At 69.0% G+C, this 24,064-nt stretch overlaps 10 protein-coding genes across 10 annotated transcripts; 5 read left to right on the plus strand and 5 right to left on the minus strand.

The window, feature by feature from the left end:
* The first annotated feature begins 85 nt into the window (after nt 1-85).
* On the plus strand, nt 86-1,241 carry FA09DRAFT_329281 (hypothetical protein). The gene is made up of 4 exons (XM_025742114.1): nt 86-259; nt 339-537; nt 599-898; nt 987-1,241. The coding sequence occupies exons 1-4, from the start codon at nt 111-113 to the stop codon at nt 1,206-1,208; spliced, it is 870 nt and encodes a 289-aa protein (XP_025599064.1). The 5' UTR covers nt 86-110; the 3' UTR covers nt 1,209-1,241.
* Nucleotides 1,242-1,334: 93 nt separating this feature from the next.
* Nucleotides 1,335-3,033, minus strand: FA09DRAFT_296479 (hypothetical protein; the record flags this gene model as incomplete). The annotated part of the gene is made up of 3 exons (XM_025740168.1): nt 1,335-2,322; nt 2,379-2,522; nt 2,579-3,033. 3 exons carry the CDS (start codon nt 3,031-3,033, stop codon nt 1,335-1,337), a joined length of 1,587 nt encoding a protein of 528 aa, XP_025599065.1.
* A 2,651-nt stretch (nt 3,034-5,684) lies between these two features.
* Nucleotides 5,685-7,343, plus strand: FA09DRAFT_343014 (WD40 repeat-like protein). Its single transcript, XM_025744574.1, has 4 exons — nt 5,685-6,251; nt 6,346-6,418; nt 6,473-6,547; nt 6,601-7,343. Exons 1-4 carry the CDS (start codon nt 5,712-5,714, stop codon nt 7,293-7,295), a joined length of 1,383 nt encoding a protein of 460 aa, XP_025599066.1. The 5' UTR covers nt 5,685-5,711; the 3' UTR covers nt 7,296-7,343.
* Nucleotides 7,344-7,469: 126 nt separating this feature from the next.
* Nucleotides 7,470-8,960, minus strand: FA09DRAFT_329285 (putative RPS17B-ribosomal protein S17.e.B). Its single transcript, XM_025742115.1, has 4 exons — nt 8,917-8,960; nt 8,583-8,645; nt 8,135-8,318; nt 7,470-7,788 (listed from the first exon to the last, which is right to left on the minus strand). Exons 2-4 carry the CDS (start codon nt 8,642-8,644, stop codon nt 7,597-7,599), a joined length of 438 nt encoding a protein of 145 aa, XP_025599067.1. The 5' UTR covers nt 8,645; nt 8,917-8,960; the 3' UTR covers nt 7,470-7,596.
* Nucleotides 8,961-9,219: 259 nt separating this feature from the next.
* FA09DRAFT_329287 (putative RPS22A-ribosomal protein S15a.e.c10, cytosolic) lies at nt 9,220-10,595 on the plus strand. Its single transcript, XM_025742116.1, has 4 exons — nt 9,220-9,536; nt 9,606-9,717; nt 10,135-10,289; nt 10,350-10,595. The coding sequence occupies exons 1-4, from the start codon at nt 9,516-9,518 to the stop codon at nt 10,452-10,454; spliced, it is 393 nt and encodes a 130-aa protein (XP_025599068.1). The 5' UTR covers nt 9,220-9,515; the 3' UTR covers nt 10,455-10,595.
* On the minus strand, nt 10,506-11,741 carry FA09DRAFT_329289 (YebC-like protein). Its single transcript, XM_025742117.1, has 3 exons — nt 11,262-11,741; nt 10,982-11,207; nt 10,506-10,920 (listed from the first exon to the last, which is right to left on the minus strand). Exons 1-3 carry the CDS (start codon nt 11,729-11,731, stop codon nt 10,636-10,638), a joined length of 981 nt encoding a protein of 326 aa, XP_025599069.1. The 5' UTR covers nt 11,732-11,741; the 3' UTR covers nt 10,506-10,635.
* A 198-nt stretch (nt 11,742-11,939) lies between these two features.
* Nucleotides 11,940-13,499, plus strand: FA09DRAFT_317557 (hypothetical protein; the record flags this gene model as incomplete). Its single annotated transcript, XM_025740880.1, has 7 exons — nt 11,940-12,632; nt 12,684-12,746; nt 12,810-12,989; nt 13,040-13,089; nt 13,144-13,152; nt 13,211-13,315; nt 13,371-13,499. The coding sequence occupies exons 1-7, from the start codon at nt 12,047-12,049 to the stop codon at nt 13,497-13,499; spliced, it is 1,122 nt and encodes a 373-aa protein (XP_025599070.1). The 5' UTR covers nt 11,940-12,046.
* Nucleotides 13,500-13,851: 352 nt separating this feature from the next.
* FA09DRAFT_338081 (hypothetical protein) lies at nt 13,852-16,113 on the minus strand (the record flags this gene model as incomplete). Its single annotated transcript, XM_025744058.1, has 1 exon — nt 13,852-16,113. One exon carries the CDS (start codon nt 16,111-16,113, stop codon nt 13,852-13,854), a length of 2,262 nt encoding a protein of 753 aa, XP_025599071.1.
* Nucleotides 16,114-19,969: 3,856 nt separating this feature from the next.
* On the plus strand, nt 19,970-22,640 carry FA09DRAFT_251665 (concanavalin A-like lectin/glucanase). The gene is made up of 8 exons (XM_025739702.1): nt 19,970-20,066; nt 20,397-20,545; nt 20,611-20,827; nt 20,879-20,925; nt 20,982-20,997; nt 21,054-21,187; nt 21,245-21,381; nt 21,434-22,640. The coding sequence occupies exons 1-8, from the start codon at nt 20,031-20,033 to the stop codon at nt 22,327-22,329; spliced, it is 1,632 nt and encodes a 543-aa protein (XP_025599072.1). The 5' UTR covers nt 19,970-20,030; the 3' UTR covers nt 22,330-22,640.
* On the minus strand, nt 22,387-23,620 carry FA09DRAFT_329292 (hypothetical protein). The gene has a single exon (XM_025742118.1). The coding sequence runs from the start codon at nt 23,560-23,562 to the stop codon at nt 22,558-22,560; it is 1,005 nt and encodes a 334-aa protein (XP_025599073.1). The 5' UTR covers nt 23,563-23,620; the 3' UTR covers nt 22,387-22,557.
* Nucleotides 23,621-24,064: the final 444 nt, after the last annotated feature.

The raw sequence follows: 24,064 nt of genomic DNA on the forward strand, positions 1-24,064 counted from the left end.
GCCGCCCGCCGCGCACGGTCGAGAAGGCACGGCACGCACGGAAGCGGCGCGCGCTCCCGCGCCTGCGACTCGCTGGCACGCTCCCGACCTCATCCACCACCCCGCTCACCATGCGTCTCGCCTCTGCAGCTGCACGCCTCGCCGCTGCCGCAATCGCGGCCGCTACCGCCGTCGCGGCCGCAGCGGCGCCGTACGAGCTGGCCGACGCCAAGCTCAGCATCGCCACGCTCGACGGCGGCTCGGTGCGCCTCTCGCGCTCGTGAGTCGATGCACGCTGGCTGCCGTGCCTGCTCTTGCAGCGTACTGTCGGGCCCGGCCGCTTACCGTCTTGCGCGCAGCTTCACTTCGACGTCTGCGCCCGAGCTTGGCGCCCAGACGCTCGCCGCTGACGAGTTGCTGCGCCTCGTGTTCAGCGTGCGCGACGTGCACGGCGAGCCCGCGACGCCGGCGCAGGCTTCGGTGCTGCTGCATGACGCGCAAGGGCGTACGCAGAGCATGCCTGTTGGCCTCAAGCGTGGTCGTGCCTCGTGGTCTCTCGTGAGCAAAGCTGCTGAGTGGCTAATTGTCCTCCAGCACTGACAGCGCACACGTATCACAGAGGCCTGAGCGACTCGCCAACCTGGACCAGCACGTCTCCCTCACACTTCTCCTCGCTTCCTCGGACGACACGTACGCGCCGCTGCGGCTCAGCCTCGCGACGGACCTGCAGCTCCCCACAGCACCTGCCGTGGCACTTTCGCAGCGTGAGCGCAACGAGGAGACGCAGTCCTTCCGCCCGCTGCCGCCGCGGCACCACACCTTTGGGCCGACCTCGACTGAGAGCATGCCGCGGAAGACCGTGTCGCTCGCCTTTGCGGCCATTGTGGTGGCAGTGCCGTGGCTTCTCTTGATTGCGCTGGTGAGTGAAGGTCAGCCTTGGCCTTGGCTTGGGCGCCGGAGCAGCCTGGCGCCGCGCTTCGTCGTTCAAGCGCTGACACGCGCTGCAGTCTTCGCAGCTCCTGCCGTCGCTTAACATGCGCTCGCCCGGCATCTCGACGCTCGGGCTGCTCGGCTCACTGCTCTTCCTCGAGCTGCTGGCCGGCGTCTACTGGTGGCACCTGACGCTCTTCCAGCTGCTGCCCTGGCTGGCCGTCGGCGGCGCGTCGGCTGCCTTCTTCGGCCGCAGTGCGCTGGGCGAGATGCGGGCCGCGCGGCTGGGCGTCAAGTGAACGGGCAATGCAATGCTTAGAGATAGACCGGTGTGAATTGAAGGGTTGATGAGTGTGGAGCGGGGTATGCAAAGTAGAGTGGGGATAGAGAAAAGGGGCAGAGACGAGTCGAGGGCCGGGAGGGATCTATAGCTTTGACACGGACGACGCGGAGGAGCGCGGCGCGGGCGCCTCTGGCTCCTCCTCTTCTGGCGGCACGGGAATGCTGCGCATCGGCTCGAGGCGCCACTGCACGTCCTTGAGCGTCTTTGTGCTGGGTGCCCAGGCGCTGTAGTCGCGCAGCAGCTTGGCAATGTCGCGGTGGTAGAGGTCGCGCACGGCGGCGTCCTCAAGGATGCCGCGCAGCGCCCACGGCAGCGAGTAGGGGTTCCAGCGCTGCTGCGCCTCGAAGCTCTCGAAGACGCCCTTGGGCGGCCCCGCCTCGTCGGCGCGCGTCGTGGGCTCGCGAAGCGGACTGGTAGCTTCGTAGGCGTACCGACAGACTAGGTCGTACGTGGCCGGCTCCTCGTAGCACTTCGAGTGGCCCTCGCCCGCGTACAGCGAGCCGGCGACGGAGGCGGAGAGCAGCGAGAGCAGGCCGTGGTCGGGCAGCCCAGCGTTGCGCACCGCCACGCAGAAGGCAAGCAGGTTCGTGAGGAAGTCGACGCGCGGGAATGCCTGTGAGTCGACGTAGAGCGCACGGAGGATGGACGGGTGCGAGGTCGACGCATTGAGGGCGCTGTACAGCGGCACCACCTGGTCGTCGACGGACGCGACGTACACGACCTTGACGCCAGCGGCGAGGACGATGCGCTGGGCGGCGGCGTACTGCTGCGAGCAGGCGCTCGTGCTGGACGAAAACTCGAACAGCTGGCTGGCGGCCGGCGACTCGAACGCGTTGAGGTAATAGTGACTGATGCCGCTGCGCAGCGAGCCGAACGGTCCGTGGTGGATGCCCGCGACGGCGAGCAGGGCAATGCGCGCTCGCGGCGCCAGCAGAGCGTCTTGCTCGATGAGGCGTGCCAGCAGATGTGTGGCCACAACGCAGCCCTGCGAGTGCGCCGCGACGAACAGCACGTCGGCCTGCTTGACCGCCTCGACCCACTCCTGCTTGGCCAGAAGTGCGGCGTAGAGTCTGGAACCGCGGCGTCGTCAGCAAGGATCTGAAGAAGCGCAACAGCACCATCTCACCTGTCGACCCGATCGCCGACCTTGCCGTCGCCTTGCAGCGGAATCACCGTGAGCCGCTCGCCCTCTGGCGGCGCAAGGCCTGCAGCAGTGTACTGCCGGCGCACGGCGTCGGCCATCATGCTCGCCAGCTTGATCGAGGTGCCGCTGCAGAGTCAAGTCAGCACTTGCCGGGTCGCAGAGCCAGCTGCCGCAGCACTCACGTCGGCTCGCCAAAGATCTTGGCCAGCGGGCCTTGCGAGAACCAGCCGTGCACGCCGATGACGACGACTCGCTCGCCCTCCTTGCAGCCGCGCGTGCGCTCGCGTTCGCGGTTGCCCATCACACTCCACGTACGCGGTAGGCGGTTCTCGCTCGCCGTAGCTTCCTTGCGCAGTAGTGCCGCGGGCCCAGACTCCATGATGCTCGAGCTTTTGCGGATGCGTGAGGCCGTCGAAGAGGTGCTCGTGGGCGCCGCTTTGCGTCCGCCGGCCCAGGCCGATACAACGGACAGTGTGCGGCCTAGCACACCGGACGGCAGCGGAGCATGGCTGCGTGGCGGGCGCGAGAAGGTGTCTTCGAATGACGGCAGGATGAGGTTGGGCGGCGGCAGGCGGACGGAGCCGGGCTTGGACGAGGGCCCGCTGGCATTGCCCTGTCCCGATGCGCCGCGGCCCATTGGCGTCAAAGGTCGCGACGATGGCGGCGCCGGGTCAGGCCGCGGTGCGTCCGTCGGCGGTCCCTCGACGGGCGGCTTGCCTGCCTTGGCAGCTGGCGCCGCCGGCTTGACTGCTCTAAGTGATGCCGTCGACGCCTTGTGGACCAGCGTCTTGGCCGCCTTGCCGACCGGCTGCGCCGGCTCAGTCGCTGCAGATGCGATGCTAGCAGCGGTCTTCTTGTTGCTCGATTGCTGCGCCGGTGCCGGAGCCGAGGGTCCGACGTCGATCTCCATTACCTCCGGGCCCTCAGGTCGGTCCTCGATGCGATGGGCTGCGCTCTTGGCGCCCTTGCTCGAGAAGTAGCTCACCCAGCCGCTGCGCGTGGCCGGGTTGATGACGGCATTGCGTGCCTCGACCTCGACACTGGGCGACGGCAGCGGTGCCGGGCGTGCCAAGGCGGCTGCCTTGACCTGCTCGGCAGGCGTCGGCTGGGTAACGGCTGGCTGCGCGGCTGGCGCAGCAGCTGCCGGCTCGGCAGCAGGAGCGGCGGGAGCCGGCGAGCCCCACGACGGGAACCAAGAGGCCAGATAGCCCGGTGCGGGCTGTGGCTCGGCAGCAGGCGGATCTTCGTCCATCGGGGTGACTTCTGAAGCGGGTGCCGGAGGGGTTGCAGCCTCCTGAGCCGGTGGCGCCGAAGGCGCTGCTGGGGCGGAGGGTTCCGCGGGCTGAGGCTCGGGCGCAGAAGCGGCACGCGAGCCCCACAGACTCCATCCCCAGCCTGCCGCCTGCTGCTCCGGCTGCTGCTGCAGTGCAGCGCTGGGCTCGCTGCTCTGCGCTGGCGGGTCCTCGTCCATCGGCGTGGTCTCGCCATCGCTGGCAGCGACGCTGCTCGCCGAGCTGGCACCCCAGACACGGCGCAGCGGCGAGGCAACAGCAGCGTAGGCGCTGCCTGACTGCGGGTCGGAGACGGTGCGCGGCGCCAGCCAGCTGCGTCGATTCGCGCTAGCTGATGCGGAAGGTGGAGCGCGTGCTTGAGGAGCTGTTCTCGCAGGCGTCGAAGAGGGCTTCGCTGCAGTCGGGACCTCGAGCTTAGGCTCTTGCTTCGGCTCTGGCTTGGCCTCAGGCTTCTCCTCAGCCTTGACCTCTGGCTTCTCGGCTGCCGGCGCAGCAGGCGAGGGCAGCGCATCATGGACGCCGCCCCAGCCGAACCAAGATGAGCGGCGCGAAGCTGCTGCTTCAACTTGCTGCTTGGCAGCAGAGGGGAGGCGAGGCCCACTGGTGGGATCGAGGGTTGACGGCGATGCGGCAGATGACGCAGCTGCCGAGGTGCTGGGCCCTGCGTCGCGCATCAGGCGTTCTCGGAACGCAGCCTCGTCTGCGTTCATGGGCGGCGGCGGCTCATCGGACACTGGCGTAGCCTTGGGGGGACGGGCTGTTCGCTGGCTGGGCGGAGCTATGCCCTCACCTGGAGTGCTGCTGCTCTCGTCAGGCTTGGCCGCGGCGGGCGCTGCGCTCGCCGCCGCTTCGGGCGCTGGCACCTCCTGCTCGGGACCGAGGCCCCACCAGGTGCGCCGGCGCACAGCGGCGCGCTGAGCGTCATACGGCGAGTGTGGTGGCGAGAGCGGGCGTTTCGATGGCGACGCAGTCGAGCTCGCTGAGGCGGCGCTGTCTGTCGAGGAGGAGCGCGGCGCAGCGCTGCCTGACGCACTGGGAGCAGCGGCAGGGCGAGCGGAGGCGTCGCCGCTAGAAGCAGGCCCAGTCTTCGGCTCGGGAGCGGCGCTACTGGCTGACGATGCAGGCTGAGAAGCCGGAGTTGCTGGACTGCAGGCTGGATCTGCTGAGCGAGGCGGCGATGCTGCTGCGCCGGGCGCGGGCCTGCCCCGGTCCGCCGCAGCCGCTTGGCGCAGCGATGCCGTGCTGGCGACGCCGCGCAGCCGGCTTTCCGCTGCACTGCTGCTGCCACTTGTACCTCCACGCGGGCTCGCTGCGGCAGCGACGATGCTGCGCTGTGCCTGCAGCGGCGGTGCCGGCGAGGGCGACGTGGCCAGGCGCGGCGCGGCGCCGGTAGCTGAGCCGCGGCGCGAGGCCGACGAGGGCGCGAGCGAGGGGGCGCGCGAGGAGGGACTGCGCGCCGAGGCGGCGAGGCGCAGCGACGACGATGAGCCCGAGGCGGGCATGCCGCTGCTCGGTGCGGCGAGGCCGTGCGGCGAGGCAGAGGCGGGCGAGCGGGCGGCAGCGAGGCCGGCACTGCCGCTGCTGCTGCTGCTGCCGCCGCCACGCGCTGTGCCACTGCTGCCGCCGCTGCGGCTGCCAGGCATGCTGATGGGCTGTGCACGCGGCATGGCAGCGCGCAGGGTGTGTGTGTCGAGTGAGGGCGTCTGCTTGCGAGGGTGGTGGTGGAGAGGCGCAGCCGCGCCACGTGCTCTCGCAGCGGTGGGGTGCGAGGTGCAAGCGCGGGGCGAGCCCGTGATACGCCAGCCCGGCGCGCGGCATGTTTGGTGCGCCGCCGGTCGTGTGGAGCAGCTCACGGCGCTGCACGCCCCTTTCTCACACCCGCCGCGCCGGGAGTCGGGCACCTGCGCCGCCACGGCCGCTGCCCTTGCGGCCGAGAGAAATTGGCGGCGCAGCGCAAGAAGATGGCTCGCCGGCGTGGCATCGCTGCGTCCCTCACCTCCACCACACCACCGCCACACACACCATGAGCGCACCCGACGAGCGCATGCAGCAGCAGCACGCCGACGACGGCGCCGACGACGACGAGCCGCGCCTCACCGCCGACGACATCGACGAGGTCATCGACGACACGCGCGGCGACGAGCCCATGGAGGAGGACGACTCGGGCCCGGACGATGACGAGGAGGCCGAGGGCGAGGGTGCTGCAGCCCAGCAGCAGCAGCAGCAGCCCGACGGCGAGACGTTCGAGGACACGTCCATCGCCGCCTTCTACTCGCACCGCAAGTCGCTCTTTGCGCTGGCGCTGCACCCCAACTTCGCCCAGACCGGCCTGGCGCTGTCCGGCGGCGAGGACGACGGCGCGTGGATCTGGCACACGCACGACGGCGCAGACGTCGCGCGCCTCGACGGCCACACCGACAGCGTCACGGCCGTGGCGTGGAGCGCAGACGGCACGCTTGCCGCCAGCGGCGGCATGGACGGCCGCGTGCGCGTCTGGGCGCAGCCGCAGCAGGGCGCGGCCTGGGCGCTCGTGCAGAGCCTCGAGGGCCCGGACGAGGTCGTGGTGAGTGTGGGCACGAGCGGAAGTTGCAAGCAGTCGAGCTGCAGCTGTTCGGTATGGTCGCATGCCTCAGCCGTGCTGACACCCCTGCTCACAGTGGCTCGCATGGCACCCAAAAGGCAACGTGCTCGTGGCCGGCGCTTCCGACTCGACCGTCTGGATGTGGCAATGTGAGCAAGGTGCGACGTTCGCAGCTGCGCACCTGCTGACATCCATCCTTGCAGTACCGTCTGGCAACGTGATGAACGTCTTCTCGGGCCACACTGCTGCTGTCACCGCTGGCCGGTGGACTCCTGATGGTGCGTGCACACGCCTGCGCAGTGCTGCACTACGCTCACATTTGTACTTGCAGGCAAGAAGCTCGTCACCGTCTCCGAGGACGGCACGCTGATTGTCTGGGACCCGCGGTCGGGCTCGCCGCTCGGCAAGCTGCAGAACGGCGATGCGCGCTTCCACTTCGACGCCGGCATCACTGCGCTCGCCGTGTCGACGGACAGCCGCGTGCTGCTCGTCGGCGGCGCCGAGGGCGATGTGCGCGTCGTCAACATCGGCTCGCTCGACGCCGGCGGCGCGCCGGCAGTGGTGGGCGAGCTGCGCGGGCATGCGTCGGGCGAGAGCATCGAGGCGGCCGAGTTCGTCGACCTGCTCGGCGCCGGCCCCGCCGCTGCGCCCACGCACGCCATCACGGCGAGCACGGAGGGCAAGGCGGTCGTGTGGGACCTGGCGTCGGGCAAGATGCGCTGCGAGATCATGCACGACGCCGCCATCACGACGCTCTCGCTGCACACTGGCTCGCCACTGTTCACCACGGCCTCAGCAGACCACACGGCACGCACGTGGGACGCACGCACTGGCGCCCTGATCGCCACGCACAAGGGCTTCACCGACGGCATCCTCGCGCTGGCTGTTGGCCCCGACGACGGCTACACGCAAGGTGCGGAGACGGGCGGCATCGGCGCGTACCAGACGGCCCAGGCCGGCCAACGGAAAGGCTTCAAGGTCGTGTGTGCCGGCGACGAGGGCGTGGCGCTCGTGTTCCGCGTCTGAGCGCAATCCCATAGAGTTCCTGCGCCCCAGTCACACGTGCAGCATGAGGCATTTTGGTGTGATTGACGGAACCGAGCGGCGCTGATAGGTGTACAGAGGAGCTCAGGAAGGTGGGTGCAGCCGTGGGCAGCGATGCGCGAGCCGAGTGTCCGTCAGCACTCAGAGCGCACACGCCCGGCGTGTGAGGATGTGCATGGGACAGGAACCGTTGGGAATGCGAGAAGCGGACGAAGCTAGATACAGAATGCGGCAAGAGGGCTGCGCGATGGATGGCACGCGCAAAGCTCTAGCTGGCTTCTGCTTAGCGACGGCCAGCGCCCACAACGGTGCGGCCGCGGCGCTCCGGGGCCTGGAAGGCCGTGATCGGGGCGGACACGGACACGGGCAGCGAGTCGAGGCCGAGGGCCTTGAGCATCTCCTTGGTGTCCGGGTCGACCTCGAGGCCGCCGGACGCCGTCGTGTCGAGGGCAGAGACCTCCGGCACGTACTGGTCCTGTGGGTGGACGAGGCGTCAGCGGCTGTCGAGCTGTGGGGCAGCAATCTCCGCAACACCACTGATAGCAGCATCCTCGACGGCAGAGTGCAATAGCAGCATAGCACACTGTCTCTCACGGAGAGCAGTCCGGGCTTGCGCAACGAGCTGGCAGAACCGGTTACCGCCCAGCTCGCATGGCCCTCGCGGGTTTCCTCACGCAACATGCCCTCTCCGCCACTCTGCGACGCAGCTGCCTGCTACTAGCACCTCCTCCATCGATCCTGCATCTAGCCTGTCTCCTCCGCAGCCTCTCACGTCCTTCACTGCGCCCGCCTCTCCCGCCTCCTCTCTCCGCAGCACGCACCTTGCGCTCGCGCTCCTCCTCCTGCAGCTTGAAGGAGATGCCGCGGACGGGGCCCTTCTGGATGCGCTTCATGAGGTGGGTGGTGAAGCCGGCAATCTTGTTGCGCAGGCGCTTCGACGGCACAATGGCGACCTCGTCGATGACCTTCTTGTTGGTGTGGAAGTCGACGGGGTTGAGGCGCGGGCTGCACAACGCGCAGAAGCGGGCCTGCATCAGCATGTGTCTCGGCAGCACAACATCTCACCGTCTACGCTTCTCTCGCCCCCCTCTCATCTCAACTCCCCTGCTCCCAGCTTCGCGAGCCTGCACCACAGCCCGCAGCGCATCGCGCGTGTCGCTTCTGTCCTCCGCTCTGTGGATCCGCCGCGCACACCTTTCCCGCTCGCCCATGCCCCCTCTGCTCTCGGTCCGTCCCTCTCTGTCGACCGTTGCGCTGGGCAATGCTCACTAGTAGCGCTCAATGAGCACGCGAGCAGCGCGCTTCGTCGTCTTCGTGCGAACGCGACCCATGCTAGAGAAGAACGCGGGGTCAGCCGGAGCTCTGTCGGGCACAGCACGAGTGCGCAGCTCAGGCCGGACCTGGCCACCACCGCCGTCACAGCTACTCACATTCTGCAGGAGAGAGGTGCGCAGGACAGCGGCAAGATGCGTCAGGACCGGCTCTGCTGCGAGACACTTGCACGCAGCACACCACCCCACAACCGCTGCGTCTGCGCCGCGCCTGCGCCATGCGAGCGAGCGAGCGGTCATGCGGCATGCGTGCTCGTGCGGGGCATACTTACGATGTCGGTGAGGAGTGAGGCGGGAAGGGGCGGAGGAGATGACTTGCGGTGAGGGCAGGAAGCAGACGGCGCGGCGGGACGGCGGCCTGGGCGGCGGCGGGCGCGGCGCAGGCGGCTGCAGGCGCCTTCTCGCGGCGCGTGCCACGTGGCGCGGCCGCCCGCCAGGCAGACGGGTGCAGCGCGCGAGCTGCGGCTCGCGCTGGTTCTGCTCCCACGCCCACGCGCGAGCGACTGCCTCGCATCCCGTGCTACGCCGCTTCTTCGTGCCTTCGTCACGCGGTCGCTGCCCCACCCGCTCTCGCTACCATCTCCCACCCGCCCCCTCGTAAGTATCCCGCGCCGCAACCGCGCCGGCCGCACCGCATCTTCGCCGCTGCACTCGCACTCTTCGCTGTCGCGTCTCTGCGCATCATGTGCGCGCCCGCCGGCTGGAGCGCATGCGCGCCGAGCGCCTGCGTGCAGCGCTGCTGGCGTCGATGCCGCGGCTGCGATGAGGAGGGCCGATGAGGAGGGACACATTTGGCTGGTCGGAACAGTTGGCTGATGCAGCCCTGTACCCTTCCAGAAGGACACTTCTCGCTCCGACACCTCTGCCCATCATGGTCCGCATCTCCGTTCTCGTGAGTGGCTCGTGTTGCCGGGATCTGCGCGGAGAGCGGCCAGGCTGACGGCGCGCCACGCTTCTGCAGAACGACGCCCTGAACAGCATTGTCAACGCTGAGCGCAAGGGCAAGCGCCAGGTGCTTGTGCGCCCGTCGTCCAAGGTGACGGTCAAGTTCCTGAGTGTCATGCAGCAGCACGGTGAGTGATCAGCATCAGGACGCGCGGGAGCATGGCGCGCCGCGGGAGACATGTGCAGTGCGAGTGCTCGCGTGGGTGGAGTGATGCCGGTGGAGAAGCGCTCTTCGCATCTGCGTCAGGCTTGGGACAGCTTCGACGAAGGCGAGCAGCACCGACACTCGGGCCTATAACTAATGGGCAGCCAACCGGGAGCCTCGCGGCACCCATCCATTGGCGTTCATCTTTAAGGGTCCGAGATAGCAACCGACCTCCTGCGCGTCCGCATAGGGCGCGCGGGACTCGCTGCTGGCTCTGCAGGACGCAGGCTCCTCCACCGGCATGCTGCAGGCCGGCGCTGAGGGACAGCTCTTCCTGCTGCGTGCTGTGGCTCTGCGTGTTGTCCGCCGCGGCGTGCTGACGCGTTTGGCGCTGATCCAGGCTACATCGGCGAGTTCGAGATCGTCGACGACCACCGCTCCGGCAAGATCGTTGTCCAGCTCAACGGCCGGATCAACAAGGCCGGTGTCATCTCGCCGCGCTTCAACGTCTCGCTCGGCCAGATCGAGCAGTACGTCTCCAACCTGCTGCCCGCTGTGAGTTGCCGCGAGGGGTGTGTTGTGCGTAGGATTCCTGCTCATCGTTCTCACTCGCAGCGTTCGTTCGGCTGCATCGTCCTCACCACCTCGGCCGGCATCCTCGACCACACCGAGGCGCGCCGCAAGCACGTTGCCGGCAAGATCCTCGGCTACTTCTACTAAGCGTTGGGACGCGTATAGTAGCTGCAGCGGGGATGGGGAGAGGAGAGGTCATTTTTTTCTAGCCGCGTCCATGCATCATTCCAAAACATGTACAACGCTTCTTCTCGTTCATGACATGAATGCCTAGATCGAGCGGGCGTGAGGTCGAGATGATGCATTGCTTGTGTCCAGGCATACCGCCTCATCGCGCTGGCCAGCCGTCGAGATTGCTCCAGATGCGCTGGCAGTCGGCCTCCTCCTCGAGGTTCTCCATGAGCCGGTCCAGCCGCTCGATGTCCTCCTCATCGACGTAGCCGCTCGCCTCTTCATCCTCGTCCACTTCCTCGGCAGGCTCGCCATCCACCGGCGCGGCGCGGAAGCGCAGCGGCGGGCCAGACGGGATGAGCGCCGAGGTGGCACTGTGCACCGAGTGCCGTGCGCCCAGGGCCGCCGAGAGCTCGGGCAGGTCGCTCGGGCTGCAGATGACCTGCAGGAGAAGCAGCGTGTGAGCATATGACCTCAAACGCGAGCCTACGGGTGTGCCTCACCTCGATGCCCTCGCCATGCTCGTCCTCGTACGTGCGCACGTCCTCCGCGCCCGCCTCGACGGCCTCCTCGAACACCTCGTCGAAGCCCGCACCCTCGGCAGGCGTCAGGTGGATGATGCCCGTGCGGTCAAACAGGTGCGACGTGGAGCTGAGACGTGCGCCAGCGCGGTTGAAGTGCTCCTTGACCTTGGCATGCGTGCGTGAGGGCGAGTCGGTGGCGCACTCGCTGCGACGCATGGGTCAGAGCATGCCTCCGTGACATGCGCTGAGCTCCACTCACATGATCATGGCCACGGGCTGCGTGCCGCCCTGCGGCGGCGGCCCGAGTGCCTCGAAGGTGAGCGTCTTGTCGTCGGGCCCGTCTGCGCGCGAGGCCTTGTCGAGCGTGGCCTGCACCTTGTCCTTGGGCACGTCCATGTCGCGCGCCTTGCGCAGCAGCAGGCCCAGGCGGCTGTTCGTCGCCGCGTCGGCGGAGCGCGTGGGGTGCTGGCGCACGCAGGCGATGATCTCGCGCGAGAGGGCGCCGTAGAAGGAGCCGCGTGCCGAGTCGTTGGCGGCCTTCTTGTGCCTGATCTTCGACCACTTGTTTGAGCCCGACGGCGCGGCGGCCGAGGCGTGGAAGGCGTGGCATGCGGCCGGCCGGGCGAGCGGCGGCAGGCGGCGGGCGGCGGCGTGCGTGCCGGCCACACATGCGCCGCTGGGGCCAGCCGTGCTGCAGACGGCGCGGCAGGGGCGCAGGCAGGCGAGCATGCCGAGGGTGTGGTGGAGGAGTGCAGGGGGCCCGGGCCAGGGTGCGGTGAGCGCGTAAGCTGGAAGAAGTGCGGGAGCGGCGCGCATCAACGCTGCTCGTCGGCCGCGTCGCCCGACGGGGCGCTGTTCCCACGCTGTCGCGCCCCGCACGGCGCTGCGTTGTCCTGATGCGGCGCTGCGCACGCACGTCATGGGCCGCACATGCGCATCCTCTCTTGTCTCTGCACCACACCAGTTGCAAGGCAGACACGCTCGCTAGAAGACAGGACATTGACGAAGCGGACAGGACAGGGAATCAGGGACGCAAGACCAAGCATGCTCCGCAACACCGTGCGCCAGGCGGTGCGCAGCCGGGCCATCCCGGCGCTGCCTCGTGCGACAGGGGCGGCGCCGGCCGTGCGTACGGCCACAGCACCGCTGCACACCACTGCTCGGGCACCGGCGCAGTACAAGCGCTTTGGCGAGCGTGCCGCTGGTGCCTCCTCGGCCACGGCGCTGTCGCAGCTCGCCAGCCGCTTTGGCGGACGCGGCAGCCCCAACGGCGGTGGCCGGCTGGGCGGCCGCGCGCCGCTGCTCATCGTCGTCGTGGTCGGTGCCGGCGGCACGTACTATGTGACGCATCTGGAGCGCGTGCCAACCACGGGCCGTCTGCGCTTCATCGACGTCTCGGCGGCGCAGGAGCGGCAGATGGGAGACGATGCGTACAAGCAGACGCTGCAGGAGTACCGCTCGCGCCTCGAGCCCAGCAACAGTGCACAGACTCGCCGGGTGCGCGCTGTCGCTGAGCGCCTCATTCGAACGCTTGACGGCGAGGTCACGACGCGCGGCATCGAGTGGGACGTGCACGTCGTCAATGTGAACGAGAAGAACGCCTTTGTGCTGCCCAACGGCAAGATCTTCGGTGCGCGCCCCGACGCGCTTTCTGCTGCGCCTCGCTGACGCTGCGTGCCAGTCATGTCTGGCATTCTCGGCATCTGCAAAGACGATGACGGACTCGCCACTGTGCTCGGCCACGGTGCGTGCTCGAGCTATGCTCGCCGCTCTGTTTGCAGTGCTGACGGCTGCTTGGCTCTGGCAGAGATCAGCCACACGATCGCACGGCACAGCGCCGAGAAGGCCAGTGGCTTCAAGGTGCTGATGGCCTTCGCCCTGGTCGCCGAGCTGTGTGGTCTCGACATTGGCATCTCGCGCGCGGCGGCCACTCTGCTGCTCAGCCTGCCCAACTCGCGCAAGATGGAGACAGAAGCCGACCACATGGGTGCGTGGTGCCCCTGCTTGTCCTGCGCGCCCTCACTGATGCTGTCGCAGGCTTGGAGCTCATGTCCAAGGCGTGCTTCGACCCGCGCGAGGCGCCACATGTGAGTTGCTGCACTGGCTCAGAAGGATGACCCCAGCTGACATGCCTTTCCAAGCTCTGGTCCGTGATCGCAAGGCTCGCTCTCGGCGCTATCCATGCTGACAGTGCCGGCGCACAGGGAGCGCATGCAGGCCTCAGAAGGCGGCAGCGGCCGCGGCGACGTGATCAAGGGCCTCGTCAGCACGCACCCGGTCAACAGCGCGCGCATCAAGAGCATCGAGAAATGGGTCAGTGTCGCCATGCTGCACTGCTGCGGTGGATGCTGACCGCTCCGTCCCGCAGCTCCCCGATGCGCTGCAGCACCGAGCAGTCGCAGGCTGTCCCGAGCCCTCGACCGTCAGCGGCTTCAGGTCGGCCATCAGCGACGCCGGCGAGCGCTTCATGTCCGAGCCTCGCTTCGCACATCGGTGATTGGCGCGCCCAGCTCACTGAACACCACCGCTCGCACAGGGTCGCGGATAATGCATGGGTATTAGCGAGGGCCAGATGCGTGACAGGCAGTGACAGGCGCAGGTACATGGTGCGCGGGCGTCTGCAAGGGGTGGATGAGGTGGAAGGGAAGCGCGAGCGGCAATGGTGGGCCCAAGAGTGGAATGGCGTGAAGAGAGAAGATGGCGGCATGGCGTCACAAAAGTCGTGTGCTCGGACGATGCGCGGCCGTGGGAGAGATACATGAGCGGTCGGGTCGTGACGGAAGCGTTAAAGGAGGCGAGAGACGGAAGGCGAAGGACGGGCGGGAGAGCGGTGAAAGCGCCGGGTGGGCTCATGGGTGGTTGACCCAGGCCTCGAACGCAGATGCCGGGCCGCCGTGGTGGGCCCCGAGCACGGCCTTGGCCTCGTGCGCGCCCTGCGACATGTACGACTGCGCAGCCTTGGGACTCGGCGTCGCCGGGCCATTGGACTCGAGCGACGTGTCGAACGACGAGCCGAAGCTCGTGTCGCCGGCCGACGAGTCGCCGACACGGCTGTGCATGTGCGCCGCCGTCTGCCAGGTGTGCTGCGGGTGCGACTGCTGCTGGTGCTGGTGCTGAAGCTGCTGCTGCTGCTGCGCGTTCCAGCTCTGCTGCTGCTGGTGTTGCTGCTGTGCGTACTGCTGCTCTTGCGAGAAGCCGCCCCACGAGCCCATAGCAGCGCTGCTGTCGACGCCCTGCAGGCCGAGAGCACCACCGACGGGCGGCTGTTGCTGCTGCTGGTGCTGGTGGACGAGGCGTGTCCGGTCGTCGAGCTGCATCGGTGCGTTGCGGGCGCTGCCAGGTGCGCTGAACGAGAAGACGTTGTTGCCCTGGTGTGCTGCGACGCTGCGGGCCGAGTGCTCGTTGGTGCCGTCGAAGGCGCCGTAGTGCTGCTCGTGCGGGTAGAGCTGCTGATGCGGCGGCTGCGGCGCCGACATGTAGCCGTAGCGCTCGGCATCCGTGACGGGGCCCTGCTGCTGCGAGGCGTGCATGAAGGCCGGGTCCATGAGGTGGGCGTTGGCGGAGACGGGCGTGATGAGGCCGTGCACCTGCTGGTAGCCGGGGCCACCGTAGCCTGCAGCGGCAGCAGCGGCAGCGGCCTGCGATGCGGCAGCCTGCTGCTTGCGAGCGCTCGTGTGGGTCGCGTTGTCGTGCAGCTGCCACGTCGAGGCGCCGGCGACGCCGCTGGAGGAGAGCGGGCGCGGCACGTCGAGCATGCCGCTCGAGGTGCGCATGCTGGTGGCATGTGCTGGCCGCTTGGCGGCGCGCATCGACGACGTCGAGGCGGAGCGGGCGAGAGCCGAGGCGGCGGGCCGCTTCTTGGACGCAGTGAGCGTGCGGCCGCCCGGAATGCGGTCCTCCTCGTCCTCGGCCGGCGAGTTCGAGCGGCCAGCGTCCGAGGTGGCGGCCTGGTCGTCCTCGCTCCAGCCGTCGGTGCTGCTGACGCCCACGGTCATCGGCGTGTTCATGTCGACGCCGGCCTCGCGCATCTTCTCCTCCTCGCGCGCAATGCGGTACACGTCCATCAGCAGGCTCACGCGGTCCGCACGGATGAGCGCGACGACCTCAGCGGTGGCGAGCTGCAGGCGAGCGACCTGGATGCGCTCGCTGCGCAGGATGGTGAGCAGCAGCAGATGGCGCTCCGGCTTCATGAGGTGGTCGGGCTCCTTGTGGCGCACGCCCTCGGGCCACCATGCCGGCTTGCCCTCCTCGCCCTTGTTGTACGGGCAGCGCGTCTGCTTCTTGGGCTCGATGATCTTGATCCATGCCTTTGCGACGGTCTTGCACATGCCCTGCTGCAACTGGCTGAAGCGCAGCTCGAGGAACGCCGTGCGCGACGCCGCGTTCTCGAGGCGCACGTCGACGAGCGGCTGCTGCGCCGCCGAGGCGCTGCGGCTCATGGGCGCACGCGGGACGGCACTGCGCGGGCCGCCGGCCGAGGACGGGCCGGCAAGCGAGTCGTGCAGCGGCAGCGGCGCCGAGTGCGGCACGTCGTCGAGCATGCGGTGGCCGAAGACCTCGTTGGCCATGTTCGTGTCGAGCGGCGCAGGCTTGCGGGCGCGCGACGTCTGGCTCGACGAGGCCGAGCGGCTGAAGGCCGGACGCATGTCCATGCGCGCCTGGTTGGCGGCGTGCGACGATGACGGCTGGTCGTCGAGGAAGACGTCGCCGGTGTGGATGAGCGGCGTGCCGTGCATGCTGCGCGCGGCGGCGCCCATGCTCTCGTCGCCCTCGTCGCCCTCGTCGTCGGACATGTCGTCGGCGCCGGCGCCGCCAGCGGCCGTGTCAAACGGATTGGAGCGCGGCTGGTCGGCACTGCCCATGACGAGGTTCTTGGCCTCCTCGGCAATGCCGCCCTGCACGAACCAGTCGTCGAGGCGGCTCTGCAGCGCCTCGCTGGCGTACGTCTCGACGTCGCCGCGCGCCGAGACCCACATGATGGCAAAGTGGCTGCCGTTGATGTAGGCGGCCTTGCCGAGGGCGCGCAGCACCTGGTCGCGCTTGTTCTTGTAGTGCCGGTGCTGGCGCGACGGCGAGCTGTACGGCTCGACACGCACGGGAATGCGCGGCATGGCGAAAGGTGTGCTGGGTGCGAGAAGGGAAAGGCGGAGCGGGGCAGTCGGATGAGTGGGAGCGGCTCACGCGCACACAGGTCGACGTGCGGCGGCGGATGGCAGGTGCAAACGAGTGTGGGTGGCGTCGGCGACGGCGACGGCGGCGAGCGGAAAGGACGTCGGACGGGGTGGGATGTGGTGTGCGAAAGGAAGGACGCGGGCGCAGCAGGTGCAAGCTCGATCGGCGGAGGTGGGCGAGGCCGGCGAGGGACACGAGGGCGCAGCGGCGGGAGGATGTGGACGAGAAGGAGGGAGCGCGATGGGCAGGCGTATGCTTTTGACACGGCCTGCAGCGCTGCAGCGAGGTGCAGGCGGCCCTCTGGGGGTGGCCAGCGCAGGGTGCTGTGCAGCGGTGCGGCCGCTGTGCGCCTCCAGCGAGAGCAACACTCCGGCGCCGGCGGCATCTGGGGTCCAGCTGCCGCCGAGCCGTTGCGCTTGGGGCTTGCAGGCGGCGTGCGGCGTGCCAACGGCGTGTTGTGGCCACCCGCAGCAGCGCCGGCACCACCAGCAGCAGCAGCGCTCCGAGAGCCTCACGCTCCACCGCCAGGGGTCGGCGCCTGCGTGCCAGAGCGCATCGCGATGCGCACGGCACGGCGTCACGCCCATCAGCACGCAGTTCCTCGGGAGGCGCCTGGAGCGCTGCTCGCAGGCTGATCTCGTGCTGCCACTGCGCCCGCAGCCGTGCTCCTGTCCTGCGCTGCTGCATGCTGATGCCGCGCGGCGCGGCGAGTGCGCGGTGTGGCGGCGCCTCCTCGCCGCCAGGGCCTTGCGTGCAGCAGACGCCGGCGGCCGGCCTGCCGCCTGCTCTGCGGCGCTGCTGTGCCCCGCGTGCCTGCCGCGAAGATGCACACCGAGAGCAACACTTTTGCGCGCAAAGCTCCTCGTCGAGCGCCCGTGCCGCACCCGCGCAGCCGCCGTCTCTCCTGCAGCGCTCCAAGCAGCACCGCGCTCTCTCCTGAGCTGCGCTGCGCTCACTGGCCAGCTGCCCGCACGGAGGTGCCACCGGCGGCCGGCGAGGGCGGCCCGCTGTCTGCTGCGTGCTTCGGGGGTTAAATTCGCATCGGCGCGCGTGCCGCCGCGCGCGAAGGCATGCGAGGCGGCCCGCCAGTGTGTGCGCCAGTCCCGCAGAAGCCCTCCCACGCGCCCCGAACAGCAACCCTTGGCTCAGCTGCCGGCGAGGAGGGCATCAGCAGCAAGCCGCAGCGGCAGCACCTGAGCGTGAGGGCCGGCGCGGCCGTGCCGCTCTGCTGCCCGCGCTCGCTGGTGCTGAGACGCTGCACGCCGCAGACCGACGGCTCGAGGTCGCGCACCGCAAGCTGGTGCTGGCGTCGCCGAGAGGCCCCTTGAGCAGCGACGAGCGCCGTGCGCCGTGCGCGTCACCACCCCTGGGGCTGCGCGCCGTATCCGTGTCCAGCACGGGCAGCAGCACGGGGCGCAGCTCGTGCTTCGGCCAAGTCGAGAGAGAGCAAGACCTTGACGCGAGCGCATCCTCGGAAAGCTCCGTCCCGCTCTACTTCGGCGGCGCGCAGCCCATGCCGCTTGGCACCGGCGTCGAGGCGCCAGGCGCAGCACAACACACGCGCCCGTCCGCCAGCGCACAGCGACGCCGAGAGCGAGCATGGAGCGAGGGAAGAAGCACGCCTGCGCAACTTGCGGCGCTCGGCTTGCACGCAGAAGGAAGCGCGGCGCGCACCGCTGGCATGCGACGCGCATGCCGGCTCGCCAAATCCTCCGGAGCCGACGACGCCTTCTCCACGTGATCTGCCGTAGCCCAGACCCACACCAGCGAAGGCTGAGTGCTGCGGCTGCGGCTGAGAAGCTCGCTTCGCCACCTCTCCTGCGCTGCGCTCGGGCTGCACCTCGCAGGCACGGCCTCCTGTGACGCGGAGGCTTGGAGCGACGCACGCGGCGCGCGCGACCTCCGCGAGGCGCGCGCGCGCGCGAGGGGCACGGGCAAATCACGTCGCGCCCCTTGCCTCCTCGCCTGCATCTCGCTCAGCAGAGCCGAACGACGCCCGGCCGAGCCTGAGAGCTGGAGATGCATCTGCTTCGCAGTCTTGAGATCGCCCTGCCCTGGATGAACTCCGCATCCGCCTCAACGCTCAATGCCGCCATGTGGGTGGCAAGCCACCGCGCCATGCTGAACCTTGTTCGGCTTGCTCGCTCACGTGCAGCAGTCTCGTCGTCCTCCACATCGCCTCTTGAAGCCTCCACCGATTCGGAGGCGACTAGACGGCAGGCTCCGCTCAGCCGAATATGAGCGCAGAGCATCCGGCCTACGCCTGCCACATTGCCTCGTGGGCAGAGGCGGCGGAGGGAGGGGAGGGATGTACGCGAACATTCGGCCGTCCGGGCTGGCTCCTCGCCCCGATGGCGGGTGCCGGCTCCTCTTGACACCGCCCGAGCTGTGCTGTGCCTAGGTGAGCAGCTCGCATGTCGTGTCGGGCGCTGAGCGGCTGCGATGCTGCTGCTGCTGCCGCTGCTGCTGCTGCATGCTGCTGCTGCTGCCCGCGCGCGCGGCTTGCGAGTTCGACGGTCACGCGTCAAGGGGCCGCGGAGGCGCGGAGCCGCGCGCCGAGAACTGCACACGTAGGCTTGGCCGCACCGCACGCAGACAGAGAGGTCGCCGGCATTGCCGCCTGCCGCTCTGCTCCGCCATCGCAGCATCAGCTGGGGCAGGAGCACCGATGCTGCTTTGACGGGATCGCCGCTTCTGGGCCACACGTCTTCTACGTCTCCCGCGAAGGCCTGATGTGCGCGGCGCGTGCGCACGGCGCGGGGAGCGGCTGACGCCCCGCTAGAAGCAGGGCGTCGTCCTGCGGCGAGATCGGGTGCCGGCCGCGAGCCGTGCGAGGTGCGTCGTTGCTCTCGGAGCATCGCTCGGTGCTGCTCTGCCACCATGTGCCCTGAACGCTGCGAGGCGCTGCGTCGCGAAAAGGAAGGATGCTCGCGCAAATTTGCACCTCGCCGCGGCTTGGAAGGCGGTGGCTGCGTTCTGGCGACTTACTGGCCCCTGGCGCGGCCTTTTGCGCTGTGCCTGACCGCAGCGGAGGGCTCTTGCATGTTGGGCTGGTGCTGCGCTCTGCTGCTTTGGTGCTGCTCTGGCCGCGGTTGAGCTTTGCTGATGTCCGCTCGCTGGCTGCCTTTCCTGCGGCTGCATCTGCGTGACGCCGCGCAGGCTCGCTGGCGCAGCGCCGCCGAGCGGTGCGCGGCCGGGCGAGGTGCAGCGCCGCCGCTCTTGCTGTCGCGCCGTGCCTCCTGCCACCTCCTCAGCGCGCAGCCGTCGGGCATCCCCCTGATGCTGCAGCTGCTGCTTGCTGGCGCTGCGCTGCTGCGACGCCACGACCCGAGGTCGATCAGCAGCCCAAGGCGGAGCTCCGAGGCGACAGCTTAAGCTGCAGCGCTGCAGCTGCAGGCGCATGCACCCGCTGCAGCGCACACGACGTCGCCCATGGCCCGCAGCCGCGAAGAGGCCGCACCGCACACGCGCCGCAGGCCGCGCAAGGGGCGCCCGCTTGCGACGATGCCAAGCCTCCGCCCGCATCATGATGCTCGCCGTCCGGCGCTGCGGCTCGCAGCAGCGAGCGCCGTGCACGCCGCCTCGCCTCGCAACGTCGCTGCAGCAGCCAGAGGCGATGCACCGCCGCATGTGTGACAGGACGGCGCCCGGCGTCGGCTCCACCTCGCACCGCCTCGTGCTCGCGTCGCCCGCCAGTGGTGGGCGGACCCCTGCTTGGCATCCGGCTCGCCTTGCCTCAAGACTCCTCCGCGCACCTTGATCGACACTCGCGACCGCCCTCCGCCCACACGCACACTCAGACTCACTCACCTCACCTGCTTGACTTGACTCACAGACGCCTCTCCGAGCCGCCGCGATGCCGCAGTACGCTCGCGACTACCACCGCGTCGACATGTCGGGCGTCGGGCCCTCGGCCTCGTCGTCGTCGCACACGCCGCTCATCTCGCCGCGCCCGTCGCCGGCACGCTCGCAGCGCTCGGGCGTGCCCTCGTCGTCCGGCAGCAGCTCGGCGCGCCGCTACGCGCCCGGCGGCTTCACCAACAGCGGCGGCACCTCGGCCTCGGCGCTCGCCGGCGCTGCGGCGGCGCTGCGCAGCACGTCGGCCTCCGTCTCGTCGCACACGCACTCGGGCCGCTCGAGCGGCAGCGGCGAGAAGTACGCCGTCGACGGCGATCCGGCCGCGCTGTGGCACGGGCGGCCCGGCGAGGCCGAGCCCGACGACTGGCTGCACAACATCGACCCCATCAAGGACCGCTACAGCGGCGGGCGCGGCTTCAAGGACTCGACGGGCACCATCTTCACGCTGCGCGGCCTGATGAACATCGGCAGCCTCGTGCTGCTGGCCGCCGCGCTGCTCATGCTCTTCGCCGGGTGCGTTTTCGCTGCTGTGCGGTGCGCTGCGGCAGGGCGCATGACTGACCGTGCCCGCTGTACAGCTACCCGATCCTCACCTACTTCTTCAAGGAGGCCGAGTCGAACAAGGGCGGCTTCAACCTCGGCGGCACCAACGGCACTGGCCAGCTCTTCACGGGCGTGCGCGGCCTCGTCGATCCCGACACGCCCGCCGAGGCGCTCACGCGCATGTCGCTCGACGGCCAGCGCCGCATGCAGCTCGTCTTCAGCGACGAGTTCGAGGAGGACGGCCGTAGCTTCGTGCGTGACGCATGAGCAGGCACTGTACGAGCGCAGCTGACATCTGCGCAGTACCCCGGCGACGACCCGTTCTGGACCGCCGTTGACCTGCACTACTGGTGAGCGCTTCGCCTCTCCTCTCGCACGCTGTCATGCTCACGTCGCTTGCGCTCAGGGGCACAGGGGACTACGTGTGTGCTTCTCCACTACGCCCGTGCGCTGCTGTGCTCACGTCGCCTTCGCACAGGAATGGTACGAGCCCGCCGGCGTGACCACGGCCAACGGCCGCATGGTCTTCACTCTCATCGAGCAGCCGACGCACAACCTCAACTTCCGCAGCGGCATGGTGCAGAGCTGGAACCAGTTCTGCTTCACGGGCGGGTACGTGTTGCGCAGGATGCGATCGCGGCTCTCAGCACTGATATGGCCTGTCCACAGCTTCATCGAGGTCAGCCTGCGTCTGCCCGGCTCGCACGACATCGCCGGTCTCTGGCCCGCTGCGTGGACCATGGGCAACCTGGGCCGCGCCGGGCACGGTGCGACCACCGACGGCCTGTGGCCCTACACCTATGACGGTGAGCTGCCTTGGCAAACAGCCTCAGTCTCGATACTGACGTGCATCGCCAGCCTGCGACGTCGGCACTCTGCCCAACCAGACCTACCCTGCCAGCCGGGGCGGCGGTCCGGTCGCTGCCGAGACGAGCGGCGCATTCCCGGACCAGTACGGCCCCAGCCTCAGCTACCTGCCAGGTCAGCGCCTCAGCCGCTGCACCTGCCCGGGCGAGGACCACCCGGGCCCGTTCCACTCGGACGGCAGCTACGTCGGACGCGCAGCACCGGAGATCGACATCATCGAGGCGTCGGCCGGAGTGCGGCCCGGCTCTGCGGGCCACGTGTCCATGAGCTGCCAGCTGGCGCCGTTCAACAACGCGCTCAACCTCACGACGGGGCGCGACGCCGTCGTCTTCTACGGCTCGAACCGCACGGAGAACGAGCTGAACGCCTACCAGGGCGCCGTGTACCAGCAGACGGCCTCCGTGCTCGTCACGACGGACAACGACGTGTACGAGGACACGGGCGGCCGCTTCGAGCGCTACGGCTTCGAGTACAAGCCCGGCTATGACGCTGACTCGCACATCACCTGGACCGTCGGCGACGACATGCAGTGGCGCCTCGGCTCGCAGGCGCTCGCCGCCGACCCGGCCGTCGAGATCTCGGCGCGCCCGATCCCGCTGGAGCCGATGTACATCATCATGAACCTCGGCCTCAGCTCGGCGTTCTCGTACGTCGACTTTGACCGGCTGCACTTCCCGGCGCGCATGGAGGTGGACTGGGTGCGCGTCTACCAGGACGAGGACAAGATCAACGTCGGCTGCGACCCGCCGGACTTCCCGACGAAGGAGTACATCGAGCGCCACTATGAGGCGTACCACAACCCAAACCTCACGACGTGGACGGAGCCGCGGGCGCGCGGCGGCATGAACATGCAGTTCCCCGGCAACCGCCTGGCTGGCGACTGCTAGCCGCCTGCGCTGGCCAGCGTCTTGCCTCTTCGTTCCCAGACCCTCAGCATCTCTCATCATCACGTTTCTTTCTCTCAGCATCTCATACACTGTCCCGCTCCTCCGCGCTGCGCCGCCTCTTGAGCCGCGCATGCTGCTGCACACACCTCGTCCTCGCTCTGGGAGCTGTAGCCGATGTTTGCAACGTCACGCGGCATGTCTATGCGTCTATGTAGTCTCCTGCGTTGGTCATGGCACCGTGCCTGGGCAGACCTTGCCTTGGAGCAGCAGCGCCAGGTTCTCGGCGACGGCAATGGCGCTGATGCGCTGGCAATCCTCGGTTGCGGCGCCGATGTGCGGACACACCACGACGTTGCTGCATGCGTAGAGGCCGTTGCCGTAGCGCTCGGCTGTGGCTGGCTCGTGGGCCAGCGTGTCGAGGCCGGCACCACCGAGGCGCCCGGAGCGGAGCGCCTCGAGCAGCGCCGCCTCGTCGACGACGCCGCCGCGGGCGCAATTGATGAGGATCGCGTTGGGAGGCAGCAGGGCGAACTGCTTGGCACCGATGCTGCCCTCCGTCTTGGCCGTGAGCGGAATGTGCAGCGAGAGGATCTCAGCCTGCTTGAGCAGCTCCTCGAGCGAGTCGCAGCGCTCGTGCGGCACCTCGCTCCAGCCAGCCTGCGCGCTGTGCCCGCCGCTGTACGCCACGACGCGGCAGCCGAGGGCGCGCTGGAAGATGCGCGCCGTGGCGAGGCCGGCGTGGCCCATGCCGACGATGCCAATCGTGCGGCCAAAGACGGAGTGGCCCATGAGCTCGGTAGCAATGAGCGCCTCGCCGGCACGCATGCGCCGGTCGCCCTCGCCGATGCGGCGCGCCACGCTGATGGCCAGTCCGAGCGCCAGCTCTGCGACAAAGTCGGCGTTGATGCCGGGCGAGTTGCACACGCTGATGCCGCACTCGCGCGCCGCGGCGACGTCGATGGAGTTGAGGCCGACGCCCTGCTTGGCAATGGCACGCAGCCGCACGGCGCGCCGGATGTCGGCGCCGTGCACGTGGCGGATGCGCGACATGAGGCCCTCGGCGTGCTCCGGCCACTGCTGCCAGCCGTCGTCGCCCAGCGCCACGACGGTGCGGAAGAGCTGGCGCGCGCGGGCGATGCCGTCCGGGTGGAAGTCGTCGGGCGCGTACACGACGTACGGCAGCGGTGTCTCGCTGGCGGCAGAGCCACCGGCCTGCGGTGCTTCCTGCGTCATGCTGACTCGCTGACGACGGCGGCGCTGCTTGAGATGAGGTACGCCTGTGCTGTTGATGTGGTGGAGAGGAGAGAAGAGCAGCAGCCTTGGCAGAACGCCGAGTTACGGCCGAGCGCAGGCAGAGTTGCGCGCAAAGCGTGGGAGCAGCTTGGCCGGCGACCCGAGGTGCTGTCTTCGCGCCTCTCGGATGCGGTGCGCGTGTGACGGCCGAAGCGCACACCCAGATTGGCTCTAACAAGCAACAAGCATCCGAAGACGGCCCTTATGCAGCGCACGCACAGCCCTGAGCAGCAGCTATTTGGCCGCGAGGGGGGAAAGGCGCGTCGATGCGCCGCCTTGGGCCCTCTCAGCTGCGTGCGTGCCTGTGGCTCGGCTGCAGGCGCAGGCTGAGCGGCTGGCGCTGAGCGCTGGTGCTGCTTCCAGCACGCAGGAGATGCTCAAGCCGCAGCTCCGCAGCAAGCCTTGGCGCTGTCTTCGAGCTCAGATTGCGGTAGACGGCGTC

The sequence above is a fragment of the Tilletiopsis washingtonensis genome, assembly GCF_003144115.1.
Source record: "Tilletiopsis washingtonensis strain MCA 4186 unplaced genomic scaffold FA09scaffold_8, whole genome shotgun sequence".
Lineage (NCBI taxonomy): Eukaryota > Fungi > Basidiomycota > Exobasidiomycetes > Entylomatales > Tilletiopsis > Tilletiopsis washingtonensis.

Bases quoted from the DNA above. Each gene is read 5' to 3' on its own strand.
- FA09DRAFT_329281 (XM_025742114.1), top strand. From the start codon at position 111: ATGCGTCTCGCCTCTGCAGCTGCACGCCTCGCCGCTGCCGCAATCGCG. The intron at 538-598 runs GTGAGCAAAGCT...CACGTATCACAG, and splicing joins GTCGTGCCTCGTGGTCTCTC to AGGCCTGAGCGACTCGCCAA. The intron at 899-986 runs GTGAGTGAAGGT...CACGCGCTGCAG, and splicing joins GGCTTCTCTTGATTGCGCTG to TCTTCGCAGCTCCTGCCGTC.
- FA09DRAFT_343014 (XM_025744574.1), top strand. From the start codon at position 5,712: ATGAGCGCACCCGACGAGCGCATGCAGCAGCAGCACGCCGACGACGGC. The intron at 6,252-6,345 runs GTGAGTGTGGGC...CCCTGCTCACAG, and splicing joins AGGGCCCGGACGAGGTCGTG to TGGCTCGCATGGCACCCAAA. The intron at 6,419-6,472 runs GTGAGCAAGGTG...CCATCCTTGCAG, and splicing joins GACCGTCTGGATGTGGCAAT to TACCGTCTGGCAACGTGATG.
- FA09DRAFT_329285 (XM_025742115.1), bottom strand. From the start codon at position 8,644: ATGGGTCGCGTTCGCACGAAGACGACGAAGCGCGCTGCTCGCGTGCTC. The intron at 8,319-8,582 runs GTGAGCATTGCC...CGCGTTGTGCAG, and splicing joins GTGCTCATTGAGCGCTACTA to CCCGCGCCTCAACCCCGTCG. The intron at 7,789-8,134 runs GTGCGTGCTGCG...GTCCACCCACAG, and splicing joins AGGAGGAGCGCGAGCGCAAG to GACCAGTACGTGCCGGAGGT.
- FA09DRAFT_329287 (XM_025742116.1), top strand. From the start codon at position 9,516: ATGGTCCGCATCTCCGTTCTC. The intron at 9,537-9,605 runs GTGAGTGGCTCG...ACGCTTCTGCAG, and splicing joins TGGTCCGCATCTCCGTTCTC to AACGACGCCCTGAACAGCAT. The intron at 10,290-10,349 runs GTGAGTTGCCGC...TCTCACTCGCAG, and splicing joins TCTCCAACCTGCTGCCCGCT to CGTTCGTTCGGCTGCATCGT.
- FA09DRAFT_329289 (XM_025742117.1), bottom strand. From the start codon at position 11,731: ATGCTCGCCTGCCTGCGCCCCTGCCGCGCCGTCTGCAGCACGGCTGGC. The intron at 11,208-11,261 runs GTGAGTGGAGCT...CATGCGTCGCAG, and splicing joins CAGCCCGTGGCCATGATCAT to CGAGTGCGCCACCGACTCGC. The intron at 10,921-10,981 runs GTGAGGCACACC...CTTCTCCTGCAG, and splicing joins AGCATGGCGAGGGCATCGAG to GTCATCTGCAGCCCGAGCGA.
- FA09DRAFT_251665 (XM_025739702.1), top strand. From the start codon at position 20,031: ATGCCGCAGTACGCTCGCGACTACCACCGCGTCGAC. The intron at 20,546-20,610 runs GTGCGTTTTCGC...CCCGCTGTACAG, and splicing joins CTGCTCATGCTCTTCGCCGG to CTACCCGATCCTCACCTACT. The intron at 20,828-20,878 runs GTGCGTGACGCA...ACATCTGCGCAG, and splicing joins AGGAGGACGGCCGTAGCTTC to TACCCCGGCGACGACCCGTT.
- FA09DRAFT_329292 (XM_025742118.1), bottom strand. From the start codon at position 23,562: ATGACGCAGGAAGCACCGCAGGCCGGTGGCTCTGCCGCCAGCGAGACA.